At 41.6% G+C, this 19,447-nt stretch overlaps 1 protein-coding gene across 2 annotated transcripts in view; it reads left to right on the top strand.

Moving 5' to 3' along the window:
- Window positions 1-19,309, top strand: part of TBC1D8 (TBC1 domain family member 8) — a 54,833-nt gene extending 35,524 nt beyond the window's left edge. For both annotated transcript variants that reach the window (XM_064143593.1, XM_064143594.1), the window contains exons 6-20: window positions 1,042-1,249; window positions 2,365-2,559; window positions 3,333-3,515; window positions 3,883-4,033; window positions 5,556-5,770; window positions 6,468-6,585; window positions 11,009-11,294; window positions 11,780-11,909; window positions 12,219-12,317; window positions 12,882-12,950; window positions 14,439-14,679; window positions 15,926-15,991; window positions 16,586-16,675; window positions 16,824-16,924; window positions 18,120-19,309. In XM_064143593.1, coding sequence (XP_063999663.1) covers window positions 1,042-1,249; window positions 2,365-2,559; window positions 3,333-3,515; window positions 3,883-4,033; window positions 5,556-5,770; window positions 6,468-6,585; window positions 11,009-11,294; window positions 11,780-11,909; window positions 12,219-12,317; window positions 12,882-12,950; window positions 14,439-14,679; window positions 15,926-15,991; window positions 16,586-16,675; window positions 16,824-16,924; window positions 18,120-18,590 — 2,623 coding nt within the window. In that variant the 3' untranslated portion in view covers window positions 18,591-19,309. The remainder of the gene's footprint in view (window positions 1-1,041; window positions 1,250-2,364; window positions 2,560-3,332; window positions 3,516-3,882; window positions 4,034-5,555; window positions 5,771-6,467; window positions 6,586-11,008; window positions 11,295-11,779; window positions 11,910-12,218; window positions 12,318-12,881; window positions 12,951-14,438; window positions 14,680-15,925; window positions 15,992-16,585; window positions 16,676-16,823; window positions 16,925-18,119) is intronic.
- Window positions 19,310-19,447: the final 138 nt, after the last annotated feature.

The raw sequence follows: 19,447 nt of genomic DNA, 5'->3' as shown, positions 1-19,447 counted from the left end.
GTGAAGAAAGGAGTGGAGAGAGGATTTACAGCACAGGGGTACCGCTCCCTAATTACACTTTAAATTCTTCCCTTGGAACAAAGTCAAGCTTTTTTTCCCCTAAGGTGAATCATGTTTGGAAAAATTTACTTGTAGCAATGAAAATGATAGAATTTAAGCCCTGATGTCTCTGGAACTGCTGATGGTAAGCTAATAGCCATGGTCTGTTTATAATCTAATTGCATAGTTCTCTAAATTACTACTTAATTTTAAAAAAAGGGGAAAAAATTTCCCCCAGCCAAGTCTTTATAACCATAGCTCAGAAATGAAAGCTACATTTATGCATACTTTTTCTCTCCACATGAATGTGGATGGGTGACTCAAGGGAAGCCAAGTCCAAACTGAATGTAGATGGTGCCGTTACTCCCAAATAAGTCTGTTCTGTGTTTTGCAGCTGTTCTGAGGGTTCTCATAGGCTGATACCTCTTCAAGTCAAGGATGCAATGCTGCAAATGATACCATCGTTAATACTTGTATTACTGACCGCTTTGGAAGTGCTCTTCAGGCAAAGGCATTACTTTTGGGTGCAGGCGCAAATCCCTAGGGTGATGCTGCTGGAAGAGACATAATGAACATAAGACCAGTCTCTGTTGCTCAATGTATATTCCTCAGATGAAAGATTTAGTTATCTCCTGGGTATTGAAATCTGTAACTCTTTTGAGGCTGGAAAGTCACACAGCACCAATGGAAAATGCCTGGTTAAATAACAACTAAAAAACCCAACGCAGAACCAGCTGATTTAAATTAGTATCCTTTCCTTCCACAGTCACTACAACAATTGCTTTTGACCTTACTGTCAAACAAGCAAGTATTGATAATTATTCTTTTTTTATATTTCAAAGTTGATCTTCCATCTGTCTGTTTACATAGTGAAGGTCGCTGTGCACAGTGCCTTGATTCTGTATCTCGTGCTCTTGGTGAAGCTAACAAGAAAAATGAGCCTTGTGCTGCATGTCCTGGCTTTCAAGGTCTTGTGATTTGCTCTTACTGCTTTTTCTTAAGGGATCTTGAAGCCAGAGCACAGAACGAATTCTTTCGGGCCTTCTTCAGATTGCCCAGGAAGGAGAAGCTGCATGAAATTGTAGACTGTTCTCTCTGGACACCATTTAGTCGCTGTCACACAGCGGGAAGGATGTATACTTCAGAGAGTTATATCTGTTTTGCCAGCAAAGAAGATGGCTGCTGCAATGTTATCATCCCACTCAGAGAGGTAGAGTTGTTTCTTTGTTTCATTTCAGGTCCTTATCTACCACCTTCTGCTGTAACCATCTACTATTGTTTGACTAATCTGCAAATTATCATTTGATGAAAAAGAGTAGGGTGCTTGTGTGCATCGTGCCTATGGGATTGTTGTAAAGCTTGTTCTGGGACTCATGAGAGCATGTGTTTGTAAAATAATCTGTGATTCAACATCATCTTCAAAGGTAAGTATGGACAAGTGATGCAGATTGGACAGAACACTGTAAAAGCAGAGTCTGCTTGGTCCAAGATTCCCAGCTTCACAGATGTATAAGTCTGACTTGATGTTAATGGAGACTTCATCTTGGACCCACTCTAACAGTACAACAGCGTCCTTGTCTGGGATCAACACTTAGAAGTGTTGAAACTCTCTCCATAGACACACTCTAGCAAACCTTTGGATACTTCACAAAGCTGTAGGGCAGAGAGGAAGAGAGGGAAATTTGGATGCACTATCAAGCTGACAAATATCCATGAAATCAGAGATTTATTTAAATGTAGGGAGAGTGCATGAGAAGGTGGTGGGAGTAGAAGAGAAGGAAGCTGTCAGCAAATGCCTGCCAGATCTGATGTGGATACAAGGCCACTATGATCTCTTAATTAAAGCTTTCCTTTCATCCTTTACTAATAACAGTGTAACAACCAAATGATATCCTAACTGTAGCAACTTGACCTTTCCTTGTTATAGAAATGAAACAGTAAGAGAACAGTGGTGTATATACTTAATCAGAAACAACAAAACAACTGTTTTCTCCATCTTCAAAAGTGTGAAAGTAAATTTCCTCCTCCATACCCCAGATTTTGATCATGGTCATCCTTTCCTAAATCTTACTTTAGTCCCACTTCTTATCTTTCCCCTCAGTCCACTCTCCTGAAGTGGGTCACAAAGTCCTTTAGGGGTTAAAAAAAGGCAGCTGCATTGAGCTTCTAAACAGACCATGGACTTTAGGATGTGTCTGATCAAGGAAGGCCAATATGAATAACTGTGTATAAAGCATGTGTGCATGTGAATGCTGTGTTTTGGTACGTGAAGATGTTTCTGTGGATGGGGTGCCTAATATGTTCTCTATAATGTTTCTGGATAAGGTAATCAGTATAGAGAAGATGGAGGACACAAGTCTTCTCCCTAATCCCATCATCGTTAGCATAAGGAGCAAGATGGCCTTTCAGTTCATTGAGCTGAAGGACCGGGATACTTTGGTGGAGAACCTGCTCCAGAGGTTAAGAGAAGTGAACTCCAGCAACCCAATGCATTGTAACAACATACAAAATAGGAATCAGGTACTGAACTTCTGCCTTTATTATTATTATTATTATTATTATTATTATTACTACTATTATTATGAACTCAATATATTTATCCATTGGTCCATTTTCCTACCTTGCTCAGGGGGTTGATCTTGGTCTTCTGAGGCTAATGACTGTACCCCACCACACAAGAAAAGCCTTATGAAGAGATGCTGAGGGAGAAGGGGTTGTTGAGGCTGTCTTCCTCTAGCTAATGGGGAGTTACAAATAAAGATGGAACCAGGCTCTTCTTAGACATGTCAGCTGAAAGACAAGTGTCAGCAGCCCCATGATGCAGCAAGGGAAGAATCTGAATAGGTAAAAAGAGAAAGATTTTCTCTGAAGGACAGACCAAGAGCTGGACCAGGCTGCTCAGAGAGGCTGTGGCTTCCTTTGAGCTACTCAAGTCATCTGGACACTGCCTCCAGCAACTTGGTCTGAGAGGCTCTGCTTTGGGCAGGGGATTGGAAAGGATGATCCCCTCCAACACAAATTGTGCACTGATTACTCTTTTTTACATCCTAACTAAAATAGAAGATTATTTGGAACACTTAGAATTTGCTGGCAACTTCTATTTTAAAGTAACAGTCATTTTCTTGACATAGAAATGAATGATAATTTGTATGAAGACTTGAAAAAGACCTTTCCTCCTGAAAGGTATGAAAGGTTTTGATGCAAAAAAGGCTAAACCAGCTCCGTGTCTTGAAGACAGAGGATGTAGTTCTCAGCCTCTTGTCAGTCATTACCACCTTGATTCTGTGTTGCAGACCAGTCCTGCCTTCGTATCTACCTGCATGCTCAGGGACAATGAGCCTGCATGTCTGGGAACAGAGGCTTCGCAAGACAAGGAGAGAAGTGAATGTGGAAAAGAAAGCAGTTACTTGCTCAATGCAGAAGCACTAAGGTCAGACTTTCATCAGCCAGGAGTGGCAGGCCTTGATTTTGGAAAGGTATGTAACATTTTGGGGAAGCTGTAGGAATTTAGGGGTTTGGTTTGTTTTAAAAAAATCTGGGGAGACATTCAAAGATATTTTCAATAAAATGAACTCCGTATTGGATGGAGTTAGATAAGGGGCAATGACTTCTGTTTTCTTGGAGGTTTTTTTTCTCCCTCTGTCCCATTTCTTTGTGGTGAACATGTATAATTTTTCTCCCTGCGTGGTGGCTGCATATGCAAAATGGGGAGAGATATAGTCCTTAGAGCAATCTTCCCATTTCCCTTGGTAAAGGAAATACCTTGTGGAATGTGAAATGTTTGTTCACCAATTCTCACACACACATGATTTGTTCTTTTAAAATACCTGCCCTTGTTCCCAGTCTAGGGAGCAAATCAAAGAGAGCCTATGGAATGACCATTTTGTGGAGTACGGCAGAACCGTCTGCATGTTTCGCACGGACAAGATCAGGAAACTTGTTGCTATGGGAATCCCTGAGTCCTTAAGAGGCAAACTCTGGCTGCTCTTCTCAGGTGGGCATGCTTAGAAATGTTACTCTGGCTGCTCTTCTCAGGTGGGCAGGCTTAGAAATGTTACTCTGGCTGCTCTTCTCAGGTGGGCAGGCTTAGAAATGTTACTCTGGCTGCTCTTCTCAGGTGGGCATGCTTAGAAATGTTACTCTGGCTGCTCTTCTCAGGTGGGCAGGCTTAGAAATGTTACTCTGGCTGCTCTTCTCAGGTGGGCAGGCTTAGAAATGTTACTCTGGCTGCTTTTCTCAGGTGGGCAGGCTTAGAAATGTTGCTCTGGCTGCTCTTCTCAGGTGGGCAGGCTTAGAAATGTTGCTCTGGCTGCTCTTCTCAGGTGGGCAGGCTTAGAAATGTTGCTCTGGCTGCTCTTCTCAGGTGGGCAGGCTTAGAAATGTTACTCTGGCTGCTCTTCTCGGGTGGGCAGGCTTAGAAATGTTACTCTGGCTGCTCTTCTCAGGTGGGCATGCTTAGAGATGTTACTCTGGCTGCTCTTCTCAGGTGGGCAGGCTTAGAAATGTTACTCTGGCTGCTCTTCTCGGGTGGGCAGGCTTAGAAATGTTGGGTGTAGGCATCATCTGATTCTGAACATGGCAAAAGTATTTAGGCAAGAAATCTCCCAAGGTTTACCTGGAGCTTACACTGCTTATAGAAAAGAGGTGATCTGAACTGAACTTCTAAGTGCAAGGAAGTACCTAGATAGATCTGTAAAAAAATTGTCTCAGGATGTGTTGTAACATGATGTGCAGAAGAAGTCAAATAGCATTTTCTTCATCTGTGTAATTTAAAATTGACATCATGTGTTCATGAAATAATGTTCATCTTCAAGCAACAATTAGATTGTAACACAATTATTGATTTAACCCTACACAAATCAAATTGCTGCAAAATAAGATTACTGCAAAATAATGACATTTTAAAGTCAGCAGGTCCACACTGGCAGGAGTAATAGAAACTAGAGATGAAAAAATGAACTAATTTCTTGCCCAGATCTGGCAGACCCAGAATGTTCTTAGTCCTTAATCTGATATATATTCTAACGTTTGTAAGATGTATTCCTTCATGTGCAGTTTTTCCTCCTTGGATGGTGAACAGCTCAGAGTGCATTTCTCCCTGTAATCGTTTCTGCTGGGGAAGTGGTCTGTTCAATGTCACTATTAAGGTGTTTTGAATTTATATTGCATCATATAAGCTTTGCTGATATTTTCCCCCTCCCTGAAGGTGTTCAAGTCCAGGCTGGATGAGGCCTTTAGCAACCTGATCCAGTGGAAGGTGTCCCTGCCCAAGGCAGGGGGCTTGGAACTAGATGATTTTGAGGTCCTTTCCAATCCAAATCCATTCTATGACTCTATGATAATTATCTTGTTTTCAAGACGTATTCTGTGAAAGATTTATTTCTTTTAGGTCTGGAAATTTCACAGACCTTGGGGAAAACCATCTTGTTACATCCTTTTGAGCATTAGTTCCCACAACACTAAGTTTAGCATCATCCTAATCCACTCGTCTCTTTCTCTCTTCCTGTGGCCTTCAGATGCTGTGACGGATCTTGCCTCGCATCCTGGTTACTACATACATTTGGTGGAGGCGTCCATGGGCAAGTGCTGTATGGCAACAGAGGAGATCGAGCGTGACCTCCACCGCTCGCTGCCTGAGCACCCTGCCTTCCAGAGCGAGACGGGGATAGCTGCCCTCAGAAGGGTGCTCACGGCGTATGCACACAGGAACCCCAAAATAGGATACTGCCAGGTGAAAAACTCCCAGCGGGATAACAGTCACTGTTTTCTGCCCTCTTTCCACTCTCTCAGTTTTATTGTTCTCTTGGGAGTGTTTTTAATGGGAATGATGGTAAATAGTGTCCTTTTAATTATGGGTTTATTAAATGTCATTTGCTCTGGGAAACAAGTGCATAGGCTTAACAAAAGGCTCTGGTTTAATAAAAATATGCCTTCCTAGCTTTTCAACTTCAGTTAGTATTGAGGTGGAAGTGGTTTTGACGCTTCTGCTTGTTCCAAGGTACGTTTCTCGTACACAGATTATCAAAATACTTCACACAGTCAGCTAGCTAAAATACTTTCTGTGCATCTCCCTGAATTCTGATTAACATCAGACCAGTCCAGATACAGAAAGGCAGGGAAAGCAGCCCCAAAACATCTTGCATTGTGAGTTACCAACTGTGTATGGGGCAGATCCAGTATTGTGCTCTTCTCAATTGTTTCCTGTTTCTCTTATGAAAAGAAATATACATGAGCTTGGAAAGTTTGTTATGCCTTTGGGTTATTATGTATTCATTGTCCTCTTTCTCTGGCTTTTTTGGTTTGGGGTTTTTATTTCAGTTGTTTGTATCATATTAGGCTACTTTGTTTAAAAATAGCCACGATTTAGCTTTTGTCAGTAGGATTTGCTGGCATTAATAAATCTCATTTTCTTCTTTGCCCTTTATAAGTCTATGAATATTTTGACCTCCGTGTTGCTGTTGTATGCCAAAGAGGAAGAAGCTTTTTGGCTGCTGGTTGCTGTGTGTGAACGAATGCTGCCAGATTACTTCAACCACCGAGTGATAGGTGAGCTTGTGTTTCTCTTCTTGCTAACTGGGAAGGGGCAGCCAAATGGCACTGGGGTGAGTAAAATGGTCTTCTGAAGTCCAGACTCCACAGGTGAGGAGGTCCGTTGATCTGTGCAGTGTCCAGGGACAGCAGTGGTGGCTGTTCAAGTTCCCACTAGGGCTGGTTTTGGATTGAAGAATTTGAACTGCAAAAACTATAAATATACGCTCAACTTTGCAGTATGTCTTCTTTTTCCTGTTGGTCAGAAGGTGGTGACACTTTTGCTTCTTAGGTAAAAATAGAAGAGCTTGTGTGTCGTGGTTAGGAGCGCTCAGTATTAGAGACTCGAGCTGTTTAAGATGAACCCAGGAAAGATCTGCTAGGGTAGCTAATTTCTGAGCTAACCTGTCTGCATTGTCTGGCTGCTGGAGTAATAAAGACTTGCACCTAAACTGACCCTTTGTAATGAGGGCTGATGCAAAACCTCTGAATGTAAGATGATGCTTTAAGAAATAAACTCTGTCCCCCTGCAGTGCATGCCTTGTACTGCATGTGCTGTGTCTCCTGTTCTTTGCAGCGTAGCTATTTTGTGACTAGTACAGGTATCTCTGCCTAATGCACAAAGAGAGAAAGGCTGAGCAGCTTCACACAGTAATTACAGATGTACGTACAAGAAAGTGTATTTGTTCATTGCAGCCACTTTACTTCCTTGTCTTAAAAGAAAGGCTTGACAGACTTTCCCTCTTTAATGCTGACCTTACTCGTTAGCCACAGTGTCCACCATCAGTGTAGCAAAGGGAGGGATCAGGGTCACTTGTGAGGAGGTGAGGGTAAGAGGAAATCCCTGGCATGGGCACTCTTGTGTCACTCCCCTGCCTGAGGAGCAGGAGGAGACATCTGAGAAAATTTCCCATCATTTGCATGGAGGGTAGGATTACCATACCACCCTCCTGAACAGTTACTGTCTTGTAATTCAACTGGCAGGCAAGCTAAGTTAGAGCAGAGTTTTGCAAAGTTAGTTGGATGCTCAGGATGTTTTGTGGTGCTTTGAATGCCATTGGTTTTTCTAGCTAGTGGGCTGGCCACTATAACTGTTGTACTTGTCAGAATTTTGGTTCTTGTCTCCAAACACCACTTCAAACTGCTATCTTGATGACTTCCTTATTTGTTTCTCTCCTTCCTTGGTAAAAAGAGAAAGACCACTTTAATCTGTCTTTGTGTATTTCTAGATACCATCAACCTGCCTTGAGCTGCTGATAGCTTTGGTGCTTGCTAAGTTATTGTCTTATTGTCCCTAAGTAGCATTCTCTACACTCGAACTTGTGAAGTCCCATTTGGCTGGCCATATCACTGCCCTGAGTTGTACTTAACTCTGGATTTGTATCTAGCCTGCCAGTCACCATGGCTACCATCTATATTGTGTGACTGCTGATAGTCTTGGTTGACCTCTCAGTTTTCTGTCATCTGAACCCAAAGGAAGGAGGACTGTGAGTGTAAAAGAGGTGCTGCCATGGCTCACCACAGTGTGAGGAGCCAGAGGCTTCAGCTCAGAAGTTCTGATGCTCCTTCTAGCTAAATGGCAGCAGTGTAACTTTGCAATGTGTTTGCTTCACTGAGGAGTTATGATGCTACAGTTGAATGGGTAGATTCAGGGAAACCAGTGGATGTAGTCTACCTTGACCTTAGCAAGGCCTTTGACACTGTCTCACATGACATTTTAGTGAGCAAGCTGTGGAAGCGTAGGATGGAAGAGCAGACAGTGAGGTGGGTTAAGAACTGGTTGCAAGATAGAGTTCAGAGGGTGGTGATCAATGGTGGCAGGTCCAGCTGGAGAGCTGTGACTAGAATAGGCTTCCCAGAGAGATTGTGGGGTCTCCTTCTGTGGAGACTTTCAAGGCCTGTCTGTATGTGTTCCTCTGTGATCTGTTAGTATTGTCCTGCTCTGGCAGGGGAGTTGGACTGAACGATCTCCTTGGGTCCCTTCCAACCCCTAACATCCTGTGATCCTGTGAGTTGCATCTGCAGCTTTAAAATACCCTAGATCTTAGTGTGCACAAATTTGTGCTACTGATCGTCTCCACCCTGCCCCTCTGCTGGTTCCTGTTGCTTGATTTAGTGTTTTTGGCTGTGCATTTCAGCTGACCTTCTTTTTTGATTTGTAACCAGCTCTTGTCTAAACTTTGCATTGTTTCTTCCTGCATAACCCTTCCAAGACCAAACTTTTCCTCTTTCTCCACACTGCCAACAATGTTGTCCAAATTTTGATCTCTCTATAACTTTGGTGACCTCTCTGTAACTCTCTCTCTGACCTTCATACCTGTCACTGTGCTTTTCCTCTTCAGTGTCAGACAGTAATCTCTGCAATCAAAACAGATATGGAATTAATGACCTTGCTTTTAACAGGCCTTCTTAGCTCCATCTTCTCTTGGGTTGTTTCTTTGTGATGTTTATTACATAATTTATTTTTTTAATAATTGTTGCTTATAAAATGAGGCAATTCATCCTGCTGAACCTCTATTTTATCACATGACCATCTCCATCCTTCACCCTTATAAGCCATGATCGCTCTCTCTTTTCACAAGCCTTTTCATTATTTCAACTGCTTGCAGATGGGAAAAGCCTGCAGGCAGGGCTGGCACCCATTAGCCGTCCTCTTCATAAACCAGCAGGCCATCTTACCCTACTTTATCTGTTAAGACTGTCATCATCTTGTTATTGTGATTACTGGAACAATCAAGTGAAAATGTCACTTGATTTGCCTTTTCAGTCTTGGAGATGTCATTTAGTTTGCATCTTGAGTCTTTTTAATTTGTTTTTTTTTTAATGATAACCTGCTATTTTCTTACCTCGTTGGAGTTTCATGCTGTAATACCTCAGGGGTTCACCTGCTTGGATTTCATGATTTCTGGGAGCTTACTGAAAAGGTGGGCATAAAAATCACTTTGAATACACCTGCTTGACTTTGATCTACAGTGTCAACAATTATTTGTAATATGATCTTCTGCAAAAGATCTGGGCAGCATTTCAGATGTATTTTAAACTTCAGTCTCTTCTGTGAAGCCTCTGAGGCTAGAGTCATCTTTTTTATATGTGTCTGCTTATCTGTCTCTGGCTTTCATCAAATACCCCTTAAACCAGCTCTATTATTTTGGTCTATGTTAACTATGGCTGTTAAATTGTTCGTGTTAAACTTGTTAAAAAACAAAACAAACCCCAAACAAAACCCAGCCCTCTGTTGAGTAAGCTGCCTGTTTTCTCCTCTGTTTTCCTTACCCATCTTATTTATGATCATCTGACGTGAGAAGGCTGTCTCTTCAAAGAGATGCCTGATGTGTTTCTCACCAGCTCTTTGCATGTCTCTGGGCACCTATATTTTATTTGTGGTGCTGTGAAGTTTGTACAGCCACCAGCAGAAGCTCTTTGTGGCTTAATGTGGAAAGTTCTAAGACAGAAAAATCATAGCTGTCTTTTTTTTTTTTTAAGTTATGATTTGGATACAAAGCCAAAATATGTTGGCTTTCTGCCACAGATTGTCCAGGTTCTATTCTGCTTTTGCACAACAGAAACTTTGAGTGCTAAGGGTATGTATGTCTTAGGAATTTCATGGCAATTAAAGCTGTCTCCTGATATCAGCTGAATATAGACTGTGAGAAAGAAATGAAGTAACTTGAAAGACAAAATAATTGAAAAGCTAACTGATGTGGCAGATCTGGTTTACAGACAAAGGCCACTTCAACAACATTGATTCTACAACAGCTGCTGACAAAGCAGGACTGAGCTAGTAGCTGAAACAGAGCCCAGATCTGTTCCTTTTGAAAAGGCTGGTCGAGACAGGTAGGAAAGCTTATATCTGGGCATCGCAGAAGTCTTTTGTTCTTAAAATACATACATATATATGTGTGTCTAAGTGTATATTTATATGTGTACATATGTTTATGTGTAAATATTTTTCTTCCTGCTCAGTGTGTGTAGCCATATCTCGATTTTCATGTTGTATTTTCTTATGTTGAATGAAAGCTCTACCTACCTGCTTGCTTGAGCGCATATGCCAGAGAGGAATGTGCCCTATCTTATTTTCACTGCATAGGCCCCAAGTCACACAGTAAAATGTTTTAAGATTGCTTCTCCTAGCACTTAACTGTCACGTGCTCTTTTAAGTGAAAACAACAGCTACTGCTGTTACTATTTCGTTGCACTCTAAAGGCCCTAAGCAGAATCCAAACAATTCTTTTGCAGCAAGTTGTACAATCAGGATTATGGACGTGTGGGTTGGGGCTGAGACCACAGCAGGAGCATAATGGGATTTTTTTTCCTTGTAGATGAGTATCTTCTCAATTTAAAACTTAAGAAAGTCTTGCAGTTGACAGCAACTATTAGCTTGAAATAGTACTTTTTTTCCTGTGTCAGTCATGGCTAATATTGTTTCTTTCTGACTTCCCAGGTGCTCAGGTAGACCAGTCTGTGTTTGAAGAGCTTATAAAAGAACAACTTCCAGAGCTGGCTGAACATATGAAGGATCTGACAACTTTGGCTTCCATCTCTCTGTCGTGGTTCCTTACCCTTTTCCTTAGCATCATGCCCTTGGAAAGTGCTGTGAATGTTGTCGACTGCTTCTTCTATGATGGGATTAAAGCCATTTTCCAGCTAGGCTTGGCCATACTGGAAGCCAACGCCGTGGATCTGTGTAACAGCAAGGATGATGGGCAGGCCCTGATGATTCTGAGCAGGTATGGCCATGCAGGGGTGCTCCTTCAATTGCCATAGAAGAGAGACATTTGGGTGCTGTTGTGATAATGACAGCACTCTGCAGGCACTGGCAGGACCCTCCATATTGCTGCTGCTTTTGCAGTGTCTGCTTTAAACAATGGAGTTTGTACACTGGGTAAGTAGATGTCCTGTGAAATTTCCTGGCAGCACTGAGACGTGCACTGACTGCGTCAGTGGGCAGTATTTACTGCTGCTCTTCGTGCTGTCCCTAGACTGACAGGCTTCCTGTTCCAGGCTTCAAGGAGACAGAAGTTTTCTTCTTTGGGCAGCATTTATTATTTGGCTGGCTTGTTGCTCCTCAGATGAGTAATCATTGAAAGCATTTTTGAAAAGCCCAGCAGCCCAAACCCTAGTTTATTTCTGAGCCATAAGACTTGTTTGCTTATCTACAGTAAGAAGATCACAGTGCAGAGTAACCTGTGTTGCTTGTATTTATTCCCTTCAGGTTTTTAGAGCATGTCAAAAATGAGGAAAGCCCTCTGCCACCTATTGGTAATCACCATGCATTCTTCAGTGATGACCAAGAAGCCTCTCCAGTGACTGAAATAGCTAATCTGATTCATGATTCCTATGAGGTAAAATATTGCTCCATGTCTACTGGTCATTTTTGTTAGTTTTTTTGGGGGAAAAAAAAAGGAAGAAGTTAAATTCAGCATGGATGTTTTGAAAGTTAATACACAGCTTTACAGATTCCCTTCAGTAAGCACTCGAATGTGTGAGGCAAGGTGCAGTATAAATACCTACACTGATAGATCAGTTAGAGACTGGGTGTGCTTTTTGTTCAAGGACTTACAGTACTGTAAAAGTTGTATTTCCAGTAAATGGGAAAAAAAAACCCAAACCATAAAATTCTATGAAAACAATAAACTGTTTCTCCTTTGTAGAAATTTGGAGACCACTCTGTGGAGCAGATAGAGCACATGCGCTACAAGCACCGAATCCGTGTCCTGCAGAGCCATGAGGACACAACCAAGCAAAATGTGGTGAGTGCAGGGTAATGTTTCAACTGAGGTAGCCTAGCATCTCCCGAGAGGCAGATGGCTTTTGTTTTGTAGAAGGCACCCCCAGATCTCAAAAAAAGGGAGAGCCATTGTACTGACTCCGATAAAAGTTCTTGCTTGGGATGTTGATGGGTTTGGTTTTTAATTTTGTGGCCATCTACACTGTTTTCTGGGGTTGCTTTCATGTTAGGAACAACTGCCGGACTGTACAGCCCAGCACCTTCTCTCTGACTGTGGCCCTAGGCAGATGCCTGGGGAAGACTGTATGAGGAGAGCAAGCTTGATGTGATGCTTTCCTTGGCCTCCTGTGACCTGTAACTTAGGAACTTCCTGTCTTTGTTTCTAATAGCCCTTAGGGATTTCTCTTTTCACAGATCTGACCAACTGGTGAACCTAAAGAAGCAGGGAAAATTGCAAAGATTTTTCAATACTGCTGTTTTCAGCTCTGCTAAATAAAAACAGTCCCTGCTGGGCTCAAGAGTTTGCCTGTGTCTGTGAGGAGAGGAGAAAAGGCTGTCACTAATGTGTTTGTTCTTTCTTTTTAAGCTCCGAGTTGTTATCCCAGATGTTTCAATTCTTCCAGAGGATTTAGAAGAATTGTATGACTTGTTCAAGGTTGGTCTTCCTGAAGCATAGGTGATGCACCCATGTGAAGCTTCTGGAAATGACTTCCAGCTGTCACTTTGCAGAGCTGCCTGGGCAGTACTATTTGGGTGGGATGCTGTCATTTCATCCTTGCTGTGCTTGCTTGCTTCTGGAAGAGGAATTGTAATCTGTTAGTCCTGCAAAGGAGAGTTGCATTAGAGTTTCGTTTCTGACTTGCTACTTGGAAGTGGTCCATGTGAAGTTAGGTTCTGGTAACTTTCACAAGCAGAGTAAGTTAAACTCACTGGGAGCATTGCAGTACTTTTAAGTCACGATTTCCCAGTGCTCTTTAAAGGAAGACTCTGTTTTCTGTGGGGGGAGAAATCCACACAAACTTGTGTTCTTGCTATTTATTCTCAGTTTTCTAATACTTCTATTTTTTATTTTTAGAACTAAAAGTAGTTTTTACTTCAATTCCTTTCCATCAAGCTGATGCTTGAATAAAATATCCTAAGAGTTATTTGGAGACAGAGACATCTGAGCTTATATAACTATACTTGACTTAGAGGCCCAAGCATGTAATTATAGCTCTTAATGGAATGTTTCTTTTGTGTGTTGTTCATAGCCATAAATACTAGGTACTGAGAATGTGACTGTGGTGTGTTCTTAGTGTTATGTGGCTACGAGCAGCTGTATCCTCCCTCCATTAGTGGCTGTAAGACTATGCTGCTCTGCAGTGCTTCCCTCCTGCTCTTTGCTGCTCTGCAGTGCTTCCCTCCTGCTCTTTGCTGCTCTGTTCTTGAGCTTTGACTGGCTTGCTCTCCTCCTCTTTCCTTGTTTAATTTCTTGGTGGTGGTGCCTTTTTCATTAGCTCCCTTGCTCCTCTTGAACAGCTCATTCTTTTAGGACTCTTTGTTTTGCATCAACTTGTCCCTCTGGGAAACGTAGCAGGTACAGTATCCAAAATGAGAAGTCTGAGAGAGAATAAATGGGCAAGTCAAGCCTATGTAAAACTTAGCCTGGATTTTCTCAGACTTTCTGGACCTTTGGTTAGAGACATCCTGGGCCAGATATGGACAACAGAGCAATTAATTTCTTGCAATAAATTTAATCCAAGAATCTGCCCAGTCTCCTTTCACAGAATCACAGAATTAATCAGGTTGGAAAAGACCTTTGAGATCATCAAGTCCAACCTATAAATAAATGCATATTTTATCTTTATACATGTATTTTATACTTTAAAGTAAAGACCCCTTCAGCAGGAGCACCCCAAACTCCCTCCTTGTAAAACAGCTAAGTGCAGCTCTATTAATTATCCATTGGAAATCATGAAAGCACTTGGCAGCATTAACTTGAAAATTCATACTTTGCTTTCTCTCACAGGGATGGCCTTGGTATCGTAACACCTTGTGCAAAGAGAATTTTGAGCAATTCCAAGCATATTTTGAGGGGGATGCCTTTTTCTGCTGGTTGTGCTCTCTCTGATGCACACTCTCTCCCACCTCTGGTTTCTCCTAGAGGGAGCACTTAATAAGGTGTTACTGGGAAATGACGAGTCCGGTGGTGGAGCGGCACGACCCCAGCAGACCGTACGCTGAGCAGTACCGCATTGATGCGCAGCAGTTCGCTAACCTGTACAGGCTGGTCTCGCCGTGGACCTGCGGGGAGCACACCGACGTCCTTGCCCAAAGGACCTTCCGGCTCCTGGATGAGAACATGGACCAGCTGATTGAATTCAAGGGGCTTGCCAGCTGCTTAGGTATCAGCTCCCCTGTGGGAAGGTGGGCAGAGCCAGTGGGTAGCGCACGGGTGAGACAGGGGTGCTAAAATGCTGTGCAGCTGTCAGGGGAGCATGTGGGACAGATGGTTATCTTAGGCTGTTAATTAGCCTAACCAGTGGCCTCTGCTAATTTTTTTGTGTTCTGGTCACCCAAAATTGATGAGGTTTAAAAGGCAGCCTAAGGATATGGTTGTATATTGCACTGAATTGTTTGACTTATTGGACAATAGTAATTTTGTTGGAAGTATTTTATGAGTTAAAATTATAGTTGGGCCTGTACGGAATGCTAGGAAATGCTATCAGACTGATGCTCTCAGTATACCTATGAAATGCCAGTACACATCTTTATTCTTGAAGACTTAATGTTACACAACCAACCGCTGATTGCCTCAAATGTTGATATTAAACAGAACAAAAAGAGAAATCAGGCCAGCAGGGACTCAGAGCTGTGCTAGTGCTGGTCTTGAGGCCACCGGCTGCTCTAATGAGATGAGGCTGCCTCTCCCAAAATCTGACAAAGCAAGCACTACATCTCAACCAGTGCCTGACCTCACGTGAAAAAAAACTGAATCAACTTTCAGAGCTTCAGTAAAAATAAATAAATTTATATTCTTGCCACTTCAGCTTCCTAGATTTTTTTTTTTAAGGTGAAGCAGGGTGCCTTGCGTTACATTGTTGCTTGATTTTGATTGTTAGAGGGCTACAAATTTCATCTGACATTTCAAGAGAAAAAGTTCTTCACACACAGTACTTCAGTGCATTTGGGAGTTTAGAATCTCATTCCTACTGGTCATAAATTATATTACACTGTGAGGTAGTTATCTCTTTTGGGTTTATTCAATAGAACAACAATAAGGTGAAGAATATAAGGTCCCTCAAGGAAGTTTTCTCTCTTTCCCCTTTTACCTTCCTTTTAATCTAACGCAGCAAGAAGCCTTGCTAGATTCCCTGCCACCTTCCTTGGTATTTTTAAGCAATGCTGAATCTCCGTAGGGTTAGGTACTCCAGCTCTGTTCTACAAGAACAAAGACCAAACCAGATGGCTCCCAGCTGCTGTTCCTTGTTGACAGGCACAACTTTAAAGTATTTTGTTGGCATGCACTGGCCATATGTCTTTTGTATGTTGTCCACACAAACAATCGTATTTTGTGCACAGAGATGCCAAATTTATTTTAAACTCTAGAAGTAAATGCTCTGATCCACTTTTTTTTCCTCTTTCTTGCAGATATTATGTATAATGGAGAAATGAATGAAAAGATAAAGTTACTATATAAGCTTCATATCCCACCAGGTAAGAAATCTGAAAGGTAATGAATACTGTTTCAGTTTCTCCCAAAATTTCTTCTTAAAGCTTTTGGGAAAAATGAGCAGTCTGGTTTCCTTCAGCTGGGAACATACAGGCTGTGCTTTGGTAATTATGCTGATAGAGCTTTGAAAAATTACTCCAGCTAAACCATTTTTTGATTACATTTCTAGATATACAATGTCAAGGGTCATATCTGCTTCATTCAGAGATCTTTTGCAGACCATTACATGCTCTATCTAGATAAAAGTATGAACTAAGATTTTTGGTAGGCTCATTTTCTGTGTACAGTAGAAACCCCTGTATCACTTCTTGTGATAAGTGCTGATTACATGACAAAATTCTCTGCTAGTTTCTCTATGCAAAGCTTTTAATTAAATGTGTCATTCTTGGCAAACTTCCAACTCTCACTGCAGCTCACATCTTAATTACATTGACATGATTTTACAGTATGATTTAATTGAAGTAGTTTAAAAACATCTCTGCCCAATTCCTTTGCTTTCTTCAAATATGTAAATTTTAAAAGCATAAATAACCATTATGCACCATTCAAGGGGTTGTTACGTTTGTGTTTTTGGATAGCTCTCACAGAAAACGAACGAGACAGCCAGTCACCGTTAAAAAATCCTTTGCTGTCAACGTCAAGACCACTCGTCATTGGAAAAGGAAATGGTATGGCCTAAATGTGCATAGAAGATAATCAGCTTCCCATTTGTGAAGCCTACTCTGTTTTATCTGCTCTCTGGGGTTTATTTTGAAATGTCAGTTTACTCCAGTGAGTTGAAAACTAATTCTCCTTTTTGTGTCTGTTCCCTAAAAGGTGATGCAGTAGATTACCAAAAGCAGTTGAAACAGATGTTAAAGGATCTTGCCAAAGAAAAAGATACTAGAACTGAAAAAGAGCTGCCAAAAATGAGCCAGGTGTGTACATCAGAGGCTGTAGACGGTTTTAAAAGAAGTGGAGAGTGCTTAAAATAAATGACCAAATACAATGACTTAGATCTTCTGGTAAAGTAACTTCAGCCTGAGTTTATATTCAGTCCTTTAGATACTGAGAACTGAGCTCCTCTGATCCAGAGGTGTTCTTAAAAACTCTTGGCTACCTTTATAGCATCACTCCTTAATCAGACCAGCTGGTGAATTGAGAGAATTTCATACTCACCCTCACCTGCAGTGTAGCAATCTGGAAAAAGCCTCCTCACAGACCTGAAGAATTCCCAAGAATGCATATTGCTGTTCTGTCTTCCCTGACTTGTTCTCTGCCAAACCAGTAACTTCTTTGGTAGTCCATCACCAAGTGAGATATGCCAAGTGTTAGCCAAATGCCAACTAGAACTGCATGAAAGACAGCTGAAGGTTCTCATCATCTTACCATCTCCGCCCCAATTCCCGTAGGGCTTTATGTATGCTTTTGGCACACCAAAATCTACTGGAGGGAACAGGGTCATATATTAATCAAACAAATGTGCAAAGATGGGACTACAGCCAGAACCCCCTCTCTGCTGGTGTTGCCAAATACAGTTTGATATGGGTGGCATGTTCTGAACCTGTCAGCTCAGCAGGGCCACATAATCTCATAAAGGCACCACTGAACTTCCAGTCACTTCTACGGTCAACTAGCCATGAGTGTATGAAACTATGAGGCTCACAAATGTTGTAATAGGTTATGGAAACATCTAGCCTGATACTCACCTGCAATGGCTAAGCAAAGGAAGGAGAGAAGCCCGGGTGGGAAGGATGTCTGAAATTTATTAGTAGAAGAGATGGGGAAAAATGGGAAGAGAAACCTAAGGGAAGTTGCTTGCAGGTCTGTGGATGGCTGTTTCAGTCATAACTCGTTCTCCCTTAACAGCCACCAATCTCACTTGTTTGCTTGTCTAATTCATCAAGGCCACAAAATAATTTTATGCTCTGTTCACTTGTTGATTTGCAGCACTAAGGTTTCCTAGCTTCAGTGACAGTTGAAACAGCTTCACTAGCACTTTTCCCAAAGCAGGCTGAAGTTATAAATGAGCACATAAACATACACAGCATCCTTTGCAGTGCTGTGCCCTTGCCCAACTTTAGAGCTACCCAGAGTTCACTAGTTTTGATTTTGGTTCTTCATCCTTTACAGAGGGAGTTCATTCAGTTCTGCAAAACCTTGTATAGCATGTTTCATGAAGATCCAGAGGAGAATGATTTGTATCAAGCTATTGCCACTGTGACCACACTGTTACTTCAGATTGGAGAAGTAGGACAAAGAAGCATCAGCCTGGGGAGCGGATCAGATGAGTTCACTGAGGACTTGCAGCCTGAAGCTTCTGCTACAGACCAGGATGCTGTTTTTACTGACACTGTGAAAAGCCCTCACAAAGACTCACAGCTTTCACCTGTGACTGAAGGGGACTGGACTGTTTCTTTTGAACATATTTTAGCATCCCTCTTGACTGAACAGTCATTAGTTAATTTCTTTGAGAAACCTGTAGAACTCAGGCCAAAACTCGAGAATGCCAAGTTAAATCAGTACAGCCTCAAACCAAATGGAATCAGCTGCCAGTCACGGGGTGAACATACGAAACTGAACACACTAGTGGCAAACCCTTGAAAGATGAAAATGCACTGAAACAATGCCAAAGCACATACTGTAAAAGGCTCTCAGCAGTGGACTTCTGATAAACAATTTGTTGGTTTGTGGTTTTAAGAGCTTTAAAAGCTAAAGGGTGTGTAGGTTTGTTTTGTGCCATTGATTTATTAATAATGTTCTTGTCTTGAATGTAAAAGGAAACATCTGTCGACAGTGTGAAGACACTGAAGCCCTCTTCTGCACTGGGACAGCAGAGGCTGGCTCTAGTAGTACTTTTTTTTGTTGTTTTTTTTTTTTTTACACAGGGGAAAACACCTCTCAGCTATTGTCTGCAGTTTGTTTGGGTTGCCTTTTTTGCACTAATCCTGAAAACTGTTTCAATGCTGGTAATTGAAACTATTTTAATATATTTGATTGTATCCCAATTTGTATGTCTTATTGAAATGTTAAGTGTACATGGACTCTGCTTCTGATGTCAGTCTGTGAAAACATGCACTTTTCAATAAACTCTTTTCATACTAGATTTGCACTGACAGCCTCTATTGATTTATGGAAGGTAAGAAACTTTAGACTTAACTGAACAAATTCCCCAAGATAGCACATTCACTGGTCAGAGCCCTCTATTTCAGTATAGGGAACAGACCTGACCAGGAGAAGCCTACTGATTCTGCCTAACTCCCTGCCAAACACAGGGAGTTTACTTTTCAACAAGACAATAAATATACAAAGTATCAGTCTAAGTTTCTGTTTGTTTTATTTTTTGTTTAGCCTTAAAATGCCTGTGTGGTGGGTCTTTATTTCCATAGGAATGAAACAAAAATATTAAGACTTTACCACTCACATATCCTTATTCCATTGACATCTACAGTATCTTTAAC

The sequence above is a fragment of the Pogoniulus pusillus genome, chromosome 5, assembly GCF_015220805.1.
Source record: "Pogoniulus pusillus isolate bPogPus1 chromosome 5, bPogPus1.pri, whole genome shotgun sequence".
In the NCBI taxonomy this organism is placed as follows: Eukaryota; Metazoa; Chordata; class Aves; order Piciformes; family Lybiidae; genus Pogoniulus; species Pogoniulus pusillus.
The sequence above is the reverse complement of the archived record's forward strand: the minus strand, read 5'-3'. Positions and strand labels throughout refer to the sequence as shown.